The sequence below is a fragment of the Geotrypetes seraphini genome, chromosome 5 (genome assembly GCF_902459505.1).
Source record: "Geotrypetes seraphini chromosome 5, aGeoSer1.1, whole genome shotgun sequence".
Taxonomy (NCBI): Eukaryota; Metazoa; Chordata; class Amphibia; order Gymnophiona; family Dermophiidae; genus Geotrypetes; species Geotrypetes seraphini.
Genome location: NC_047088.1, coordinates 248,826,978 through 248,848,329, shown reverse-complemented (window position 1 = coordinate 248,848,329; position 21,352 = coordinate 248,826,978). Strand labels below are relative to the sequence as shown.

The 21,352-nt window shown below is 42.2% G+C and overlaps 1 protein-coding gene across 1 annotated transcript in view; it reads right to left on the bottom strand.

Annotated features, from left to right (window-relative positions):
* ADCY5 (adenylate cyclase 5) overlaps positions 1–21,352 on the bottom strand; it is a 477,676-nt gene that overhangs the window by 238,867 nt on the left and 217,457 nt on the right. The window contains 1 exon segment of the mRNA XM_033944132.1: positions 499–648. Coding sequence (XP_033800023.1) covers positions 499–648 — 150 coding nt within the window.

The following is a 21,352-nucleotide window of genomic DNA, read 5'->3' as shown; positions in this document are numbered from 1 at the left end:
TTGGGAAAAGTCACTGCCTATTGTTTAGCCAGGTCCCTAAGCTACTCCTAAGATGGGCTTAGGAAAAGCCACTGCTTCTTGTTTAGCCAGGTCCCTAAGCTACTTCTAAGATGGGCTTGGGAAAAGTCACTGCTTGTTTAGCCAGGTCCCTAAGCTACTCCTAAGATGGGCTTGGGAAAAGCCACTGCTTATTGTTTAGCCAGGTCCCTAAGCTACTCCTAAGATGGGCTTGGGAAAAGTCACTGCTTGTTTAGCCAGGTCCCTAAGCTACTCCTTTGATGGGCTTGGGAAAAGTCAATACTTATTGTATAACCAGGTCCCTAAGCTACTCCTAAGATGGGCTTGGGAAAAGTCACTGCCTATTGTTTAGCCAGGTCCCTAAGCTACTCCTAAGATGGGCTTGGGAAAAGTCACTGTTTCTTGCTTCTCAGGGGTTCATTTCCTTCATGCTAACAGCAAAGTTATTCCTCCAAATGTTCTGTTTGGTATGCATGTTACCTGCTGCTGGTTCTCCCTCTGAGAGTGCAGCCTGGCCTGGATGCATTCCCGGGTCTCCTGAAACGCCTGTCTTTGGGACACCTCAGCTGGATAGTGCGTGCACACTCCTACAATGTTTGTGCAGGAGAAGATGAGGACGTTGGAGATTAGCTGAAATGGAAAGAAATCGTGAATTACACTGGGCTCACTTTTACATCAGTAAGGGGACATTTTACCCACCTGCACTAAGAAATGGGCTTAGAGTATTTTAACATGGGATTTTCCCCCAAAACTAAGGGCTCCTTTTACGAAGGTGCGCTAAGCGTTTTAGTGCACGCACCGGATTAGCGTGTGCCATAGGGTGCGCTAGCCGAAAATCTACCGCCTGCTCAAAAGGAGGCGGTAGTGGCTAGCGCGCACGGCAATTTAGAGCGTGCTATTCTGTGCATTAAGGCATTAACGCGCCTTCGTAAAAGGAGCCCTAAGTCCACTTCTAGTGTGTCCCTAAAATAGGGCCTCTTTCTTTTTTTTTTCTTTTCTTTTCTTTGCAGGTCCCACACGTATCTTTCCAAGACCTACAAAAATATTAGGCCCGCTTTTATTAAGTCGCGGTAGAGGTTTCTACCATGGTCCTGAGCACTTAATGCTCCAACGCTCATAGGAATTCTATAAGGGTCAGAGCAGCATTGGCGCATTTAGTGCTCCGGACCGTGGTAGAAACCTCTACTGTGGCTAAGGCCCTGTTTTACTAAGGTGCGCTAACTGGTTAGCGCGCTAAACGCTAATACGTGCATGTTAGTCTATGGACGCGCTAGAATTTATCGCACGTTAATTTGATTAGCGCACGCTAATCGGTTAACATAAGAACATAAGCAATGCCTCTGTTGGGTCAGACCTGAGGTCCATCGCGCCCTGCAGTCCGCTCACGCGGACTAATCAAATTAACGTGCGCTAAATGCTAACGTGTCCATAGACTAACATGCGCGTATTAGCGTTTAGCGCGCTAATCAGTTAGCTCACCTTAGTAAAACAGGGCCTTAGCCACAGTAGAGGTTTCTACCACGGCTTGGAGTACTAAATGCGCCAACGCTGCTTTGACCCTTATAGAATTTCTTTGAGCGTTGGAGCATTTAGTGCTCCGGACCGTGGTAGAAACCTCTACCGCGACTTAATAAAAGTGGGACCTGTGCAGGACCTGTGCAGTAATCCTCTATCGATACCCCTCTATCCCCTTTTCCAGCAGGAAATTGTCCAATCCTTTCTTGAACCCCAGTACCGTACTCTGCCCTATTACGCTCTCTGGAAGCGCATTGGCTAAGGCTCTTAACATTTGCATCTCCTCTTCCTATAGGCTAAGGCTCTTTGCACCTGCATTGTGATGTCACAGAACTTTAGTAACATAGAAACATGATGGCAGATAAAGGCCAAATGGCCCATCCAGAGCATCCACTATCTCCTCCTCTCCCATAAGAACATAAGCAATGCCTCTGCTGGGTCAGACCTGAGGTCCATCGTGCCCAGCAGTCCGCTCATGCGGCGGCCCAACAGGTCCAGGACCTGTGCAGTAATCCTCTATCGATACCCCTCTATCCCCCTTTCCAGTAGGAAATTGTCCAATCCTTTCAGGAGTTAGTGTAACAGGTTTTACTATATTCAATCATTAATACGCACAAGATTAGAGCAGTAAAGGACAACTATGATCCACTGTATAAGATTATTCAAATATCCCTGAAAAGCTTATTCAGAAATCAGTGGCACCATTTTGAAAAATATTCTGAGCATGATAGCAAGCTGTATTCCGTAAGTTGCCGGCTTTTTTTCTATTTAGCACCAACTTTCAGAGTTTTATATTTAAAGTTTCATACGTAGGGCTCCTTTTACGAAGGCGCGTTAGCGGTTTAACACGCGTAATGGCGCGCGCTAAACCGCCGGCCGCCTAGCCGCTACCGCCTCCTCTTGAGCAGTGCACAAAAGTCACGTGCACAAAAGCCGCCTTCGTGAAAGGAGCCCTTAAAGTTTGTTGCTGCAAATTAGAAACAGTATTTTTCTAAAATTTAGGTGCTGCTGAATACCATCCCCTGATGAAGCCTATTGGGGTGAAACGGAGGCCCCGTCGGGTTTCACCAAGCAGTGCCGTTCACTTCTAGTGGCGTTCATTAAGATAAGTGCTTTTCCTCCTGTTAGGTTACAAAAAATAGATAGTTCTTTGTCTAATAGATGTTGGCATTGTCATTTAGAAGCAGGAACTTTAGATCATTTATTGTTTCATTGCCCATTTATTATGAATTTTTGGAAATCAATTTGGGACCAAATTAATAATTTATTAGAGAACCCAGTGGCATTATCCTATGATACTGTGATATTTGGTATGGAAATGAGAGCAAAAAGTCAGATTTCTGCAAATAATAATCAATTATTACTTATAATGACTGGAGTTGCCATTCAGCAGATCACATTTAATTGGAAGGATTGGAGGAGATTAAATTACAACTTCTGGTGGAACTCTTTATGCCATATATATAAAATGGAGAGGTTTATTGCAGTACAGCGGGGTTATTTTAAAAAGTTTCAGGATGTGTGGAAACCATTAACGAAGTATTGTAAAGATTAATTTAAAATTGGTTGCCTTATATTTATTTGTTAATTTAAGGTGCAGGGAGGGGGGGATTTTATTATTACATGTTTTATATGATAATGAAATATATGGGAGGGAGGGTTGGGATAGGGATGGAGATATGAATTTGTGAGATATGTCAATGATTATTCTAAGTGATGTATTTATGGTTTATGTGATTGAATATATTTTAACACTTAATGTAATCTTGAAAATGAATAAAGAATATTAAAAAAAAAAAAGATAAGTGCTTTTTTTGAAATTATAGGCACTATCTTTTAATGTTGAATAAGAAAATGAATTTAAATGTTGAATATGAAGTCAAATAATTAAATATAGATATAAAAAAGTATTCAAAATTATAAAAATATAAAAAAATTTCTTACTGGAGTTTGGGCCGATGATTGAGACATTGACCTGCAATAACCAACAGCAGTCAAATGCCTGATTTCTAGGTCTCTGAGGCCCATCTCAAGAGTTAAAATTGACACCTAAGGTGCAATAAGTTGGTGGGTGTTTTTTGGACCTCTCAAAACACCCAAAACTCCACAAAAACCATCATCATAAATATTGCTTCAAAACAGCCAGGTACATATCCTCATAGGCGGTTAATCACTGGTATACCTGAGACTTCCTCAAGTTCTGTCACATTAATTTTCCTTTTTTTCAAAGACAAACAAACTCCAAAAGAGAAGAAAGAAGAGAACTTCAGCCAGGCCCGTCAGCGGCCCTGTTTTGCTCCAAGCTATTTCAAAGGCTCTGGACCTCTTTTTTTTAAACACACAGTGACCAACACTTTGTCCATGTAAGACTCAGTGGTTTTTTGATCATATTACTATAATTTTGTGTGCATTAGTAAAGAGGGCCTTAATGCAGGAGCACTTAAGTCTCCTATTTAAGAGGCCCTAATTCTATAAAAGACACCCACAGTTAGGTGCTTAGATCGGCATGCCTAGCCGATCTAGGCACCTAACTCAATATTTTTAACTGGCTTAATCAGCACTGATAATTGAAAGTACCATTGAAAGCTAATTAGAAAACAATTAAGAACATAAGCATAGCCTTACTGGATCAGACCAATGGTCCATCAAGCCCAGTAGACCGTTCTCATAGTGGCCAATCCAGGTCCTTAGTACATGGCCAAAATCCAAAGAGTAGCAACATTCCATACAGAATCTCAAAGAATAGCAAGATTCCAGAATCCCAGAGAGCAACAAGATTCTAGAACCCCAAAGAGTAGCAACATTCCATACAGAATCTCAAAGAATAGCAAGATTCCGGAATCCCAGAGAGCAACAAGATTCTAGAACCCCAAAGAGTAGCAACATTCCATACAGAATCTCAAAGAATAGCAAGATTCCGGAATCCCAGAGAGCAACAAGATTCTAGAACCCCAAAGAGTAGCAACATTCCATACAGAATCTCAAAGAATAGCAAGATTCCAGAATCCCAGAGAGCAACAAGATTCTAGAACCCCAAAGAGCAGCAACATTCCATACAGAATCTCAAAGACTAGCAAGATTCCAGAATCCCAGAGAGCAACAAGATTCTAGAACCCCAAAGAGTAGCAACATTCCATACAGAATCTCAAAGAATAGCAAGATTCCGGAATCCCAGAGAGTAACAAGATTCTAGAACCCCAAGGAGTAGCAACATTCCATACAGAATCTCAAAGAATAGCAAGATTCTGGAATCCCAGAGAGTAACAAGATTCTAGAATCCCAAGGAGTAGCAACATTCTATGCTACCGATCCAGGGCAAGCAGTGGCTTCCCCCATGTCTTAATAACAGAGTATGGACTTTTCCTCCATTAACTTGTCCAAATCTTTCTGAAAACCAGCGACACTATCCGCTCTTACCACATCCTCTGGCAACGCGTTTCAATGGCACCTACCAGTATGCGATTAGGAGCAGATTCAGGGCAGAATTTGAGTGTGGCTTGAGTTAGGCGCTGCTAGGTGCCTACCTTAGGAACACTGATTTAGTCCAAGACAACCCTGGCCTAAATGGAGTGAACCTAAGGATTTCAGGGGCTGATTCTAAGGCCGGCGCCTAAAAAAATAGCACAGGCTGCGTGCCAGTCACGCTTTAGGTGCCATTCACAGAATCGCGGCAAGCAGCGCCTAAATAAAAACGTAGGCGCCTGAAATATAGGTGAGGGTTTTGAAAGCCTACATTTCAGGCGCCTAAGTTTTTTAGAGAATCGCGCTTAGCGGCGCCTACATCAAGCTCCGTCCATAAAAACATCCACTTAGGCGCCATGCGATAGACATCTATCTTTTATAGAATCAGATAGGTGCCTATCGTCCAATTCATTTTTTTCTAATCAATTATTGAGCCTATTAAGGAAATTTTGCCAATTAAGTTAGGCATCTAAGAGGTGCTGAACTTTAGATGTTCTTTAGAGCAGTGTTCTTCAACCACCGGTCCATGGACCAGTGCCAGTCCACAGAAATTTCCTGCCGATCCACAGGGCCAGCACGTGCATCAGGCCCAAAACAGTGTTCTTCAACTGCCGGTCCACGGTGCAATCGATGCGGCGTTATCTTCGAGCCAGCTCCCTCTTCCTAACTGATTCAGTGCACAAAGCCACAGGCAACGGCTCCTACGGGCATCCTGCGCCTGAACTGGAAGCCTTCTCTCTGACGTTGCAACATCGGAGGGAGGGCTTCCAGATGAGGCATGGGACGTGCAAGGTGCAATTAGTACTATTATGGGGGCGGGGTCTGGGGTGGAGATTGGGTAGAGATGGGCGGGGTCTGGCCCACGACTTAGCCCAGTGTTCTTCAACCGCTGGTCCACGGACAGATGCCGGTCTACAGAATAATTCTTTTATTTCTGCCGGTTCATAGGTGTAAAAAGGTTGAAAAACACTGCTTTAGAGAATCTGGCCCTTAATGCTTAGTGGTGCCAAGACCACGTCTATAAATGGTGCCTAGTGGTTGGTTGAGAGCCGCGCCGAATGGTGCCTAGGAGTTAAGTCACTGTTTATAGAAGAAGGTCTTAAGTGCTCCTGCGTTAAGTCAGTCTCATCCAGTCAGCGTCCACTAACGCAACCACACTAGCTAGATAACACTTCCATTTTCATTCCCCACCCAGGACACGCCCCCTCTCAAAAATATTAATAAAAAATAATTAGCATGCGATTAGTGAACACTGACAGGCAAACGGACACAAAACGCGGTACGCCATTTTTCCTGCATTAACCCCGCCCCTCCTCTTACAAAGCCGTAGCACGTTTTTTAGCGCCAGCCATGGCGATAACAGCCTCAGAACTCATAGAATTCCTATGAGCATCAGAGCTGTTATCGCCGCGGCCGGTGCTAAGAATTGCACTACATTTTTGCAAAAGGGAAGAGGAGGGGTACGTGTGCAGTTTAGCAGTAAATGTGCTTTATTAAAAGGACCCCTACAACAGTGCATTCTGTGACTTGACATCAAACTGTTTAAATTGATGTGTAATTGGCAATTGTTTAATTGCATTTGAAGTTTTCTTTTGTATTTAATGGTTTAATTTAATTGTTCAATACGAAAAAAAAAAGAAATGAAAAAAAGACAATAAGGAACACCTTAAAGTTGAATTTTAGCTGCTTTTTATAGGAGAAACAGCTTGAAAGCAATTTCCACTTAGAGGTCTGCAACTGTTCAAAACAGAAAAGCAATTTCACAAGTTTTTGCTCTGAGATCCAAAATCCTATCATAAATCAGACACAGGCCTAATTAACCTGCTCCTTTCCCCTCATCCTTAGCTCTCTCTCTCCTCTCTTCAGTCCCTCACATCATTCCTATCAGTCTCTCTCTCTCTCTGAATTTCCACCTCCTATCATTAGAGGTTACGCTTAAAGCTATTTCCTCGATTCTTAGGGTTACCAGATTTTCCCGAAGGGATCTCTGGACCCATGGCCACGCCCCCAGGCTCGTCCAGTTCCGCTTGCATACTGCCCCCCCCCCAGCCCTGCCTCCTTAACCTGTTTCCACATCCGTGCGTGACATCACCACGTTGCATCCGCGCATGCGGTCCCGACGTCGGACGCTTTTCAAAACCCAGACAAAGCACCGGGTTTTGAAAAGGCGTCCGGACCCCCCGACATCTGGACGTCTGGTGACCCTATCCATTCTTATTTTCTTTTTTACCATGTCTGCAGAGCCAGGGCCAGGCACACCACTGCCAAGAGCCAGAAAAACCCCCCACAGATTTACCGAGATCCACACTAGAATTCCACAGTTTTGCCTTGGATCTTGGCCAGATCTACAGAATTCTGCTGCAAATCATAACTGATTTTGGCTTTTATTTATTTATTAGGTTTTATATCCCATCCTCCCAGGAGAACTCAGAACGAGTTACAAGTCTACATACATGACAAAGCATGGTAAAATATAACATGACAAACATGGAATGATGTGACAGTATGATGAGCACTGCATGACAGTGACAGCTTAGCATGGCAGACATAGTTAGGGTTATCAGACATCCGGGAAAACCCGGATACGTTCTCTTTTTAGAGGACTGTCCGGACTTCCAGACGGACTTTCCAAAAACTGGTATTTGTCCGGGTTTTGGAAAGCCCCCCCCCCCCAATGAGATTCGGCCACATCTGGAGAGCCTCTCAGCATGTGCAGATGATGCCATACACATCTGCACATGCTCCAGACGGTCATACACATCCGTGCATGCTCCAGACACGACTGGAGCTCGTCCAGAAGAAGAGAGGAGGATTCGGGGGGGAGGTGGGGAGGGGACTTGAGGCAGAACTGGGCGGGCTGGGGCAGGGTCATATGTCCAAGATTTCTCAGCGAAAAAATTTCTATACAGGGCTCTCTGGGTTGAGTGCCCTTTAAAGAACAGCTTGTAGCACCGATTCCCATGCCCAGTTCTGGGTGGCAGGATTTATGCCCGCTGAAGCCAGATGTAATTCCTGGCGCCCATTTGGGAACACATCCCCGGTATTCTATAACACTGCATGCAAATTTCCAGAATGCTCCTAACCCATCTATGCCCCTGCCAAGGTCATGCCTCCTTCTGGTTGTGCGCTAGGGGATTTGGGTGCGTAGTTTTATTGTATGGTGCGTAGCAAAATACACTTGCAAATCCAAATAGGAGCTAATTAACATCGATAATTAATTGATAGCAGCACGCATCTCAGGATCGCGCCCAAATTGCAAACTGGAGCGCCCTTCATAGAATCTTGGAAACTGTTTTATAAAAGCAAATAGGCGTTTAGGCTACCTTTATAAAGTGGGCTTAATCTAAGTACTTTGGGGCTTTTTGCTAGGCATTCTCTTAAAAAATGACTCCCTTTATGCATCAAGAAATTATCCATATCGTACAGGATATAAATAATCTTTAGCACACTGTCTGGGTAGAGCTCCTTTTCCGAGCATTAAAAAACTGCATATCATAATAGGATAATGACATTAGTAAGTAAGGTACAGCATGTCTCCTCCTGGGAATGACTACTATGTTCATTTCTGCTTTTATCTTCCCGGCTCCCTCGCTTAGGTTAGATCTCTTTTATGAAACACAGCTCTCCCTTCCTGTGCAGAATGGGTCTGACCATTGCCAAGGTGAACTCAAGGTGGTAAGTCATGCCAGGGGTCGTTTGTCATACAACTCCAGAGCTTTCTTCATGTTATTTATCCACTTACACATGAGCATTGATTGATGCAAGATGATGGGAAAATTCTATAGATGAGTGTACAGTACTGCCCGGAAATTCGCGGGGGTTCCGTTTCAGGAACCCCCGCGAATTCTGAAAAACTGCGAATATGGTTTTTTGCATGTCAAAAGGCAGGAGAGGGCAGCTGGGGCGCCGGTGGGTACGGAAAATCACTCGCGGTATGCTCCGACCGCCTCTTCCTGTTACTAAAGTCAGGCTACACCAATCAGGAGCTGATTTGACACGCCAGATAGCTCCTGATTGGCGTAACCATGATTTTAATATAAGAAAATGGCGGTCAGAAAATACCGCAAATTACTGAGTCCACGATTCGCGGATTCGCGGGGGTTTACTGTATATGATTACAGCTGTCCAGGTAGGTGAAACCAACATTTCAGCCTTCGTGCTATGGCTTTCTTCAGGGTTGGTGTGAAGCAGTGGCGTAGCATGGGTGGGAGGCACCCCCATTCCCACACTCTCCTCTGCACCCCCCTGCTCCTTCCACGTACCCTCCCTTCCAACCGCGCACCTCTTTAAATCTTTGCCAGCGTCAGCAGATTCTCCGGCCTGCTGCTTGCGCTGGCATTGGCGTTCCCTCTGATGTCACTTTCTGGCGCCGGGACCCAGAAGTGATTTCAGAGGGAGCCAGGCCGGCGTGAACAGCAGGCTAAAGTTGTTGCCCCTGCACCCCCTTTACTGGAGAAACTGGTGTGAAGTCAGAAAGTTGTCTTTATACAGTGGGTCCTCAAACCTGATTGGCTGGGGTTTGAGGTGGGCAGTTTTACTGGAGTACACTTCTCCCTTCGTATTCGTGGAGGTTAGGGGCAGAGCCGGTCCGCGAATATTAAAAAAACTGCGAATAATATTTGGGTCGGTTCTGCCCTTAACCCCCGCTTCCCCTGGCTATTTTAAGCCTTGAAAGCCCCCCTTAAGCCTTACCTGGTGGTCTAGTGAGTTTTCAGGCAGGAGCGATCTTCCCACGCTCCTGGCCCGTGCAGATTGCTCATAGGAAATGACTGCCTTGAGCTCCCGTAGTCTCTTGAGCCATTTCCTGTGAGCGATCTGCACGGGGCAGGAGCGTGGGAAGATCACTTCTGCCCTGAAAACCCGCTAGACCACCAGGTAAGGCTTAAGGGGGGGGGCTTACAGGCTTAAAATAGCCCGAAAAATGAAAATAATTTTTTTTAATTTAAAACCGCAAATAAGCGAATCCGTAGATTTGGAATTCGCGAATACGGAGGGGGAAGTGTAGCTTAAACCCTGAAGGCAGGAAATGTTCATGACACCAACTGCAGAAGCCTAAGAGAACAATGAGTATGAGCGTACATGATTATAAACACAGCAGAATGCTAAGGTGGTCTCCTTCATCAATCTCCTTCCTCATAGATAGAGAATGGGAAAAAGCAGTGATGTGGCAGAGGGAAGCCCCCGGCGGGGAAGGCCGTGGAGCAGCCGTTGCTAGTGAAAACCTCATTGCATTAAAATGGCGATCCCAGTAAAAGCCTAAAGAAAAGAAGCAAAAAATTACTTTTATTCTTTTGCTAAGTTAATGCTATTTGAATTTATTCTGCACCAAACAAGTTGGATGAAGCTACGGAATTTCAGTGACGCGGCAGAGGGAAGGCTTCGGAGGTATGTAAGGCTCACGGTGGGATGGTTGGTGGGGGGATCTTAACTAGAGCTTATTTTTGGGGTAGGGCTTATATTAAGACCTATCCCGAAAATCATGCTCGGGCTTATTTTCGGGATAGGTCTTATTTTCGGGGAAACACTGTAGCTGTGTTATTTGATTTGCATAATAGTGAGGTGGTTTCCATTTCATTATTATGTAGCTTGTGGTCTCCTAAACTAACATGTATTATGGTAAAAGAATGCAAGATTTTGGCTTTATTCCCTTAACACAGGTTAGCAACTAAATCCCCTGAACTCTTTTAGGTGGGTTGCGATCTTACGACATTATTCCCTCTTTTGTGACTTTTCCTTATTGGTGTCACAAGGTATATGTTGTGTTTCTCTTTTGAAAAAATGTTCCCAAAATGTTTTAATGTTCTATTGCAACAAATCTGCTTCCTTTAATGGGAATCTGACTGATTGATACAATGCAGATATAATATAATGCATAGTATAATTAATTTATTTAATTCAGATGAATATTTCTCCTGTGTGACCACTTGAAGTAGATGCTTATCTTTATCTTCATGTTGCTATGGAAACCTAAGAACTTTTATCCCAAGATGAAGTAGGAGATGTAATTAAATTTGGCTCCTTCAGCTCTAGCATGTACCTTCCCTTTACATGCACATACAACAAGGCCTACAATATCAAGGCTTTACCTACACATATTAAATATCTTATTTCATAAGAACATAAGAATAGCCTTATTGGGTCAGGCCAATGGTCCATCAAGCCCAGTTGCCCGTTTTCACGGTGGCCAATCCAGGTCCCTAGAACCTGGCCAAAACCCAAGGAGTAGCAACATTCCATACAGAATCTCAAAGATTCCGGAATCCCAGAGAGTAACAAGATTCTAGAATCTCAAAGAGTAGCAACATTCCAAACAGAATCTCAAAGAATAGCAAGATTCCGGAATCCCAGAGAGTAACAAGATTCTAGAACCCCAAAGAGTAGTAACATTCTATTCAGAATGTCAAGGAATATCAAGATTTCAGAATCCCTTGCAGCACACAAACTGTTGTTAATATTATTAATGTTGGAATTACCAGATGTACAATGCTATACCCGTTAATTCGCTGTATGTACAGTTTCTCTTTATTGTATTTACAGTTTCTCTTTATTGTAAACCACTTCTCTTTATTGTAAACCGCCTAGAAGTCGCAAGATTGTTGGCGGTATATAAGAATAAAGTTATTATTATTATTATTATTATTATTATTATTATTAACAAGATTCTAGGACCCAAAAGAGTAGCAACATTCTATACAGAATCTCAAAGAATAGCAAGATTCCGGAATCCCAGAGAATAACAAGATTCTAGAACCCCAAAGAGTAGCAACATTCCATGTTACCGATCCAGGGCAAGCAGTGGCTTCCCCCATGTCTCTCTCAATAATAGACTAAGGACTTTTCCTCCAGGAAATTGTGCAAACCTTTCATAAAACCAGCTACACTATCTGCTCTTACCATTTTCTTTTCATTGGTTATAGAATAAGGGCATTTACACCAGCAAATTAATCATTTAATTGGCTTTAACAAGGATTAATTGCTAATTATTGTTATTAATTGCTACTAGTAAGCACCAATTTGCATGCATACCTGTCCTTAGTCACTATTCTATTAAGTCCACACGTTAAATCCGGCATATGCAATGGCAAGGTGGGAGTGGCAGTAGGAAAGATATAGGTGGGTTGGGGACAGGCCTGGAAATAGTATGTGGATTTTATAAAATCGTAGCATTTCCACACCTAGCTGGCATCAATTAATAATAATAATTATTATAGCTTTATTTATATCCCGCCATACCTTTCCAGTTCAAGATGGTATACAACAAGAGATGCTGTAAGGACAGAGAGGTTACACCAGTTAGATTTGGGAAGGTGTGGAAGACAGTTGAGTGAACGGGGTGGTAGGGTAGGAAGAAGGAGCGTATAAGAAGAGGTTAGAGATGAGCCGAATTAAAGGATCAGATACGTTTGTGGAATAAGTGGGTTTTTTGTGATTTTCTGAAAGAATGGTATGTTGGTGCGTTCAGGATTAGGTCGCTTAAGGTGTTGTTCCAAATCCCTGCTTGAAAGGAGAGTGTCCTGTTGAGGAATCGTTTGAATTTGCATCCTTTGGGAGAAGGAAATGTGAACAATAATGTTCTGTGAGAGAGGCGGAGTTTGTCCTATAGGGTGAGGAGTTTCAGGAGGTAGATGGGTATGGTGCCGAGGAGGGTCTTGAAGCAGATTATTCTGGCCTCGGTAGAGTTTCTTGTAGTATGTGGTTGGGTTTTCTCAAGCCAATGATTAGTCGGATGGCTGTGTTCTGGATGAGTCTCAGTTTCTTGATGGGTTCTTTGTGAGATCCTAGGTAGATTATGTTGCAGTAGTCCAGTGAGCTCAGGACCAGAGAGTCTGAATGATGTGAAATCGAAGTATGGTTTTAGTGTGCGTAGTTTCCATAATAAGCAGAAGCATTTTTTGATTAGGATGTTGGTATGGGCTTCGAGTGTCAGTTGGAACGATAGCAAATGGAAGTGTCTAAAGTTAAGCGTGTTAATGGAAACTTATATAAGTATTCAATAAAAGCAAAGAGAACTGGAGGCAGCTGAGGAGAAACTAATTCATTCTCATGGAGATGACGCGGTATATAAACTTAAGGTTTAGATTAGATTAGGATTGGTTTTTTTTTTCTGGGTTCTTTGATACTAATGTTTTGAAGTTTTCCCTAATGTGTTGGGGTTTTTTTTCTTCTTTCTATGTATCTCTGTCATATAAGTAAATATTTTCATAGGTACTATATAGTTAGATTGTGAGCCCATTTGGGACAGAGAGGGAACTTCAAGTACCTAATTTGATTGTTTGTAAACCGCGTTGAAATCTCCGTGGCAATTTAGCAGTATATAAACTCTGTATACATCTAAAGTAAATTTTGGGACTTCCAAACTCAGACTCTTTACCTATTTCAAATTGTTACTATATCCCACAAAAGAAAAAAATAGGCTTAGAGAAAGGAGTGGATCAATTGGTATCAACGGATTTAAATCTTACTGAATTCTTAGAAGACTCACTTGATACCATGCAAAATCGGTCCACCCTATTAATTACTTGTCTTAATGAGATGGATAAGAGTCTAATTATGAAAGCATATTTCCAGAATAAGCAAATAAAATTCTGTGGTGATATAGTACAAATATTTCCTGATGTGGCCAGATCCACCCAGATGAAAAGAAAGTTATTTATTTCATTAAAATCTAGAGTATTGGCTATTGGTGCCACATTTTGTTTAAAATTTCCCTGCAAATGCCTAGTGCAATTGCAGGGTAAAGAATATATTTACTGGGATTCAATTCAATTGGAAAGTTTCTTAAATATGAAAGAACAACATAAGACTTACTATCTGATTCTTTTTGAGGAGAAATAGCTGAGGCTACACCTAAATGTTTAGAAGAGTTTTTTTCCCCTTTTCAGGTATATTTTTGGCTGGTTACGAAATTCATCAAGTTTCAAGTTTATTTAGCTCTTGATGGATCGCCTATTACAAATTTTCTAAGCGATGTACATAATATAATAAAACAACTTTAAACATAATAACATAAAAATCCAATTCATGTTTGTTTCTGTATAGGGGAATTACTGTTTTTATTTTCCTGTATTAAAATTATGTTTTTAAGATAGTTAGCCCTCTCCTAATGTGGGCTAGATAGAAATAGTTTATGATGTATAGATCTTTTTCTGATTTTATTAAGATTGAAAAATTCCATTCCTTACTGTTCTGGATGTTGAACTGTTATAAAAATTATAAATAAAGAATATATATATATACACTCTGTATTAAAATTTAAAATGAAAAAAACACTTCTCAAAACATTCACAAATCAAATTCCAATAAACATTTGACCGTCATTTGAATTAAGGGATTATCAGACAAAGAGTGTGGGGCAGACAGATAGGCCTGAGGTGCAAGTGGAAATATATGTTTGTTTTCTATTTCCGTGGCGTTTTTTCATGATATTCTGCTTGTTTTCAGTTATTCTCGGCTATCTGCTCAAAGATAAGTTCTTTGCTTTTGGTCCTTCTCTATTTTTATTTGTGTTTTAACATCAACTGGACCCCTGAGGAAGGCGTGTTCGCTGAAACACGGACCATGTAGGGTCCACTTGGACTATTACATTTGTATTTGAATTTTTATGATTTTATTGTGAAGAGAAATAAATAATTTTCAGAACATCTTATCCACAGTCTTTTTTTGTTTTTCTATTTCAAACCATACTGGTAAGTAATTACCTTGTTCTACAAACCAATATGAGCCTTGATGAGTGATAAAAGCTGCATGATAGACATAAAAGTCTGAAAACAAAACTCCTCCATTTTCTTTTCTCATTTTGAGGGTTTTTTTTAGGGCTATTCGTGGTTGTTTGTTCCTCCATAAAAAAGGAAGATAAAAGCGAATCTATCCTTTTGTAAAATGTGAGGGGAAAGAGAACCGGAATCATGAATAAGAAGTAATGTATCTGTTTTGAAAAAAGATCTTTCAGATGGAATGTAATATTTCGCTATCGTAGTGATATTTAAATCACAATCTCCAAATATTTGTCTATTAGACTCAGATAAAAAACTTTTTGACATATTGTTAACAATTGCACAAAAATTGATTCTCTCCAATTGGAAGTCTTCTATCTCACTTCATATCCAGCATTGGTGGAACTTAGGGCTCCTTTTACAAAGGCGCGCTAGCGGTTTAACATGCGTAATAACGCGCGATAAACTGCCGGATGCGCTAGCCGCTACCGCCTCCTCTTGAGCAGGCGGTAGCTTTTGGCCAGCGCGGGGGTTAGCACGTGATGAAAAGTCGCGCATGTTAACCCCGCTGGCGCGGCTTTGTAAAAGGAGCCCTGGATATTAATCTCATACGATCCATTTGTATCTCTGACTTGTAAGTTTGCAGCTTACTAATGTATTGATATTGTGTTTGTTTGATTTTTTTTAAAAAATTATGACGTATACTTTTTGAACATAAGAATTGCCGCTGCTGGGTCAGACCAGTGGTCCATCATGCCCAGCAGTCCGCTCATGCGGCGGTTCTTAGGTCAAAGACCAGTGCCCTGAGACCAGCCCTACTGCGCACGTTCCGGTTCAGCAGGAACTTGTCTAACTTTGTCTTGAATCCCTGGAGGGTGCTTCCCCTATAACAGCCTCCGGAAGAGTGTTCCAGTTGTCCACCACTCTCTGGGTGAAGAAGAACTTCCTTACGTTTGTACGGAATCTATCCCCTTTCAACTATAGAGAGTGCCCTCTCGTTCTCTCTACCTTGGAGAGGGTGAACAACCTGTCTTTATCTACTAAGTCTATTCCCTTCATTATCTTGAATGTTTTGATCATGTCCCCTCTCAATCTCCTCTTTTCAAGGGAGAAGAGACCCAGTTTCTCTAATCTCTCGCTGGCAGCTCCTCTGGCTCCTTAACCATTTTAGTCGCTCTTCTCTGGACCCTTTCGAGTAGTACAGTGTCCTTCTTCATGTACGGCGACCAGTGCTGGACGCAGTATTCCAGGTGAGGGCGAACCATGGCCCGGTACAGCGGCATGATAACCTTCTCTGATCTGTTCGTGATCCCCTTCTTAATCATTCCTAGCATTCTGTTCGCCCTTTTACACCAATGCCACACATTGCGCGGACAGCTTCATTGACTTGTCGACCAGTACTCCCAAGTCTCTTTCCTGGGAGGTCTCACCAAGTACTGTACCGGACATCCTGTATTTGTGTATAAGATTTTTGTTACCGACATGCATCACCTTACACTTATCCACGTTAAACCTCATTTGCCATGTCGCAGCCCATTTCTCGAGAGTGTGTATGTCACGTTGCAGAACTTCGCAATCTTCCCGCATCTTCACTACTCTGAATAACTTTGTATTGTCTGCTAATTTAATCACCTCACTCGTCGTACCAATTTCCAGGTCGTTTATATATATGTTGAAGAGCATGGGTCCAAGCACCGAGGCCTGCGGCACCCCACTGGTGACGCTCTTCCAGTCCGAGTATTGTCCATTTTCCCCCATTCTCTGTTTCCTATCCACCAGCCAGTTTTTAATCCATATGAGTATTTCACCCTCGATTCCATGGCTCGCAATTTTTCGAAGTAGTCAATAAAATGTTGATACTAAAAAAAATAAACTGTGAAAGAGCAAGCAGTCCAAGGACTTTTAATAAATTTTTAATCAAGATCAACGATTCCACAGCTCTGTTCCTTTTGTTTGGTTTTCCCTGCCTCACTGTGAAATATTTTGCTATCTTTTGGTTTGCCTTGGACTATTTTTTTTTTTTTTTTTAATCTTTATTAAATTTCCAAACTACCATTGTCATTTTTGATTTCATTTAACCCCCCCTTTATGCCAGCTGCGTCAGAGCTAATAACACCATGGCCAGCAATAAAAAAGCCTAATGCAGCTTCGTAAAAAAGGGGAGTTAATGAACTTATAACCTGTCCAATATTACACGCTTGAGTTCTGAAGGAGTAATTTTATAATGATTTTTTGTGTGTGAAGCAGAAAAGCATTCTATAATTGAATAAGCATTTATGTGTGTAAAACGTAGGGGCACAAAAAATGCCCCCACATTTTACATAATCTTCATGTAGGAGTTCCTAGAGTCACAGATTGGGGGCAGTAGAGGTGGCGCTGCGGTGTAAAATATGATTATCAAAAAAAGATCTTAACAACCAATAAACAAGTGTTCAAATAATCCTCAGTTGAATTAACACCAGAACGCTGGCAATGGAGTTACAAAACGCATCATAGCACCCCCCTGCCTGCCACCTGATATATCCTCAACAAGATATTATATAGAGGAAGACAAAAAGTTTGTTTTGAATATGAAGCTGGACTTGATCTGATTTTGGCAGCTTTTTTAAAAAACACTTTTCACTCTGAGGGATTTAACCGCTGGCGAGCCCTGACCTGCAACTTCAGAATTATTGCATTGATCCATCGTTTGCCAGCAATAATAAGATAAGTGAACTGCTATATAACACCTTGTTGAGGCTATATCAGGCGGTAGGCAGGGTGTGTTATGATGCGTTTTGTAACTCCATTGCCAGCGTTCTGGTGTTAATTCAACTGAGGATTATTTGAACACTTGTTTATTGGTTGTTAAGATCTTTTTTTGATAATCATATTTTACACCGCAGCTCCACCTCTACTGCCCCCAATCTGTGGCTCTAGGAACTCCTACATGAAGACCATTGCTAGTGGTCTGCTTTTAATTCAACTGAGCACAATACATTCACTGTTTAGACTGAGGATTATTTCAACCCTTGTTTATTGTCTTTTAAGATCTTTTTTTGATAGTAGAATTTGACTTGAAGAGCTTACATTTTCCTAAGAGGTTACTCGATTTTTATAAAATATGTACATACCTGTGTAAAATCTATGCACATATTTATAGCAGGTCTAAAGATTTGTGTCAGTGCCCACATGTTATTGGGGAGTGGTTTTTATTTATTTTTCTATACTGTTATCCCAGGGGAGCTCAGAACGGTTTACATTAATTTATTCAGGTACTCAAGCATTTTTCCCTGTCTGTCCTGGCAGGCTCACAATCTATCTAATGGAGCTGGGGCAATGGGGGGGATTAGGTGACTTGCCCAGGGTTACAAGGAGCAGTGGGGGTTTGAACCCACAACCTCAGGGTGCTGAGGCTGTAGCTTTAACCACTGCGCCACTCTAGAAATCAAAATGTAGTAAAAATGAACCAGCTATAGGACTGTGAAGCCATTGTGACATCACTGATGAAGTTGGCTCTTAGGCATTGGTGGGATGAGGCATTATGATGTCACAATGCCAGCTCTGGTTATCAGAGGCGGAAGCTTTTCACACTATTTATTCAATTTCCTATACTGTTCTCCCAAGGGAGCTCAGAATGGTTTTACATGAATTTATTCAGGTACTCAAGAATTTTTCCCTGTCTGTCCCAGTGGGTTCACAATCTATCTAATGTACCTGGGGCAATGGGGGATTAAGTGACTTGCCCAGCATCACAGGGAATAGCGTGGGTTTGAACCCACAACACCAGGGTGCTGAGGCTGTAGCTTTAACTACTACACCACACTCTCCCCTGGGAATCTATTGTATTTTACAAGGCACACAGACACTATGAAGCCTTTATAAAACAGGTGACAGATAATCACCTTCATGGACTTCTCAGATCAGTGGCATAGCCAGACAGATAATTTTGGGTGGGCCTGAGCCCAAAGTGTGCAAAGTGTGCCCTATCCCCCACCTCTCTCTCTCCCTCCCTTCCCACACTCCCAACCCGTGCAGCAGCCTCTCTCCTTTCCTCCCTTCCTACCCCTCATAACCCACCCTACAGCGTTTCTCTTCAGGTCACCAGCAGCTGACTCAAAGGCCTTCCCTCTGACGCAAAATGCAAACGCGTCAGAGAGAAGGCTTCTGGGTCAACTGCCAGCGGTGTGTACGAGCTGCTTCCGACGGCCTGTGAAGTCAAAGTTAGGGTTACCATATAACTCCTCAAAAAGGAGAACAGAATGAGACATCTATTCTATGGAAGTAAAACCTGGATGGCTCAATCCAACCTCCTTTTTTCTGGAGCCATACGGTAACCCTAGTCAAAGTCCTCTGTTGCTGGGTGGGTGGGCCTGAGCCTAAACAGGGAGGGCCAGGCCCATCCAGGTCTGCCCCTGTGGCTACACCCCTGTCTCACACAAGCCCTGCTGTTATAAAATCTGTATTTACATAACCTGACCTGAACGGAGATGTTTCTGAAAGCAGAACTGGGGAGAGGTTAGCACTTATGTGTATATTTTATAAAATTAACTGGAAATGTTGTGTATGCTATTCAAAAAATTCATCCAGATATCTTAAACCCCCCTGTCTTTCCCCCTCCCCCTTCCCCTCCCTGTAAAATTCCCCCACAAATTTTTACTCCTCTTGTAACTCCCCTTCATAGACTCAATTATGTAACCAGCCCCCTAAATTGTAATTTCCCCGTAAATGTCCAGTTCTTCTTCTGATGTAATCCTTAATTTTCTACCCATCCCTTAAGTTCTCCCAAAGACTCAATTTATATAACCAGCTCTGTAAACTGTAATTTTTCCTGGAAATGTCCAGTTATTTTCTGATGTAATCCGCCTAGAACTGCAAGGTACAGGCGGAATAGAAGTCACTAATGTAATGTAATGTAAAGAATCATACATGTGTGTAAGTCTACTTTCTGTGCAGTATATTTTCACATATGCCAGCCTTCAAAAGGAAAGTATCTGAGACACATTCCTGCCACACAAATGAGTCCACATGTTCTAAAAATATCCTCTATTTGACAATAATTTTTTTTTTTAAATTAGGATTATTGAATAGTTGTGACCCAAAACTGTATTTGCGCTTGAAATAGATTTGAGGTGCATCGCTTTTTTGGATGTGTAGATTGAGACCGCGGGCGGTTCTTTTAAAACCTCAAAATTCCATGGCGAATGGATTCGGCAGAGTGGGAAGAGAAGAATCTGACATCGGTGGCGGAGGGCAAAGTGTGGCATAGAGCTGCCCATACTTTTCCCAGCGTCGGCTCCAAAAACCACACGAATCCATCCTCTGTTTCAGGCCAGCTTGCCATGTTGATTGATGATGCTACGGCATTCCCTGCCTCCCGCTGAGCCCGCGCACGACAATGACGCCGCCGTCCAGGTTGTTATCGCAAATGAGGATTCTGCGATTTTGTTTAGAGTTGTCACCCACAGTTTGGGAACTGCTGGCACAGAAACTTTTGCAAGTTAGACCAAAAAAAAAAGCATCTGATCCTACGTTTAGCAATTTCACTGCTTCCTAAAAATAACTTGGCTTCTTCTATCCTGGAAATTTGGCTCAGAGTCATTTCCTGAGATTTAAATTGTCAGCTGGCCAGAGGAGACTGCATGAGAGCTATTAATGATAGGATTTTAGCCATCTGCCTCTATTTTTATGTTTTGGCCCGAAAGTTTTTCCTGTTTTTTCAGCTTCCAGGTCAATGGAAACTGGTCTCTACTGGGCGTACCTGGGAACTTTTCAGTTGTGGTCACCCTGAGACTGGTATACAGTAGATGAGCAGGAAGGGGAGGCAGGGTTTACATCATCTTTTCTTTCTTTCCCATCCCCCACCCCAAGCCACATATACTTTCCCTCTATCTCCTCCATTGTCCAACGCGACACGGACAAGAGGACATGGTTTGAAGCTAAGGGGGGGACAAGTCCAGGACAAATGCCAGGAAGTTCTGCTTTACACAGCGAGTGGTAGACGCCTGGAATGCTCTCCCAAAGGAGGTTATTAAGGAATCCACTGTGCTAGGATTCAAAGGCAAATTAGATGCACATCTCCTTACGAGAGGCATAGAGGGATATGGGTGACTAAAACTACATCAGGTGTATACCTGACTGGGCCTCCGCGTATGCGGATCGCCGGACTCGATGGACCATGGGTCTGATCCGGAGATGGCAGTTCTTATGTTCTTATGAATGAACCTATGGTTTAGGGGGGGAGGGTTAATTGTTTATTTTATTTAATATACCGCCCTTCTTTATACAATAACAGAACAGTTCACAAAATGTATATAAAACACAATAGAATGATCTATTTCTCAAAATCAAACAAAAATGAATGAATTAATTTAATTTAAATTTTTAAAAATTTTTAAAAAATTGCAGGCAACAGTGCGAATAAATCCAAACCATGTCAGAAGCCATCCAACTGACACATGCATATGACACTTCACACACTTAACCTTATTCTAGTGTGTGCAATTGGTGTCTAAAATTAGATGCCCTTTACAGGACTTTTCCTACATGCCTTCCTTCCAAAAGAAGAACGAGAAATCATTTGTCTTTTCCTTGCAGACTGAAACTTTTCATCCCAATATATGAACAAAATTTACGTATCTATTTCACATTCCACCGGATGGTCT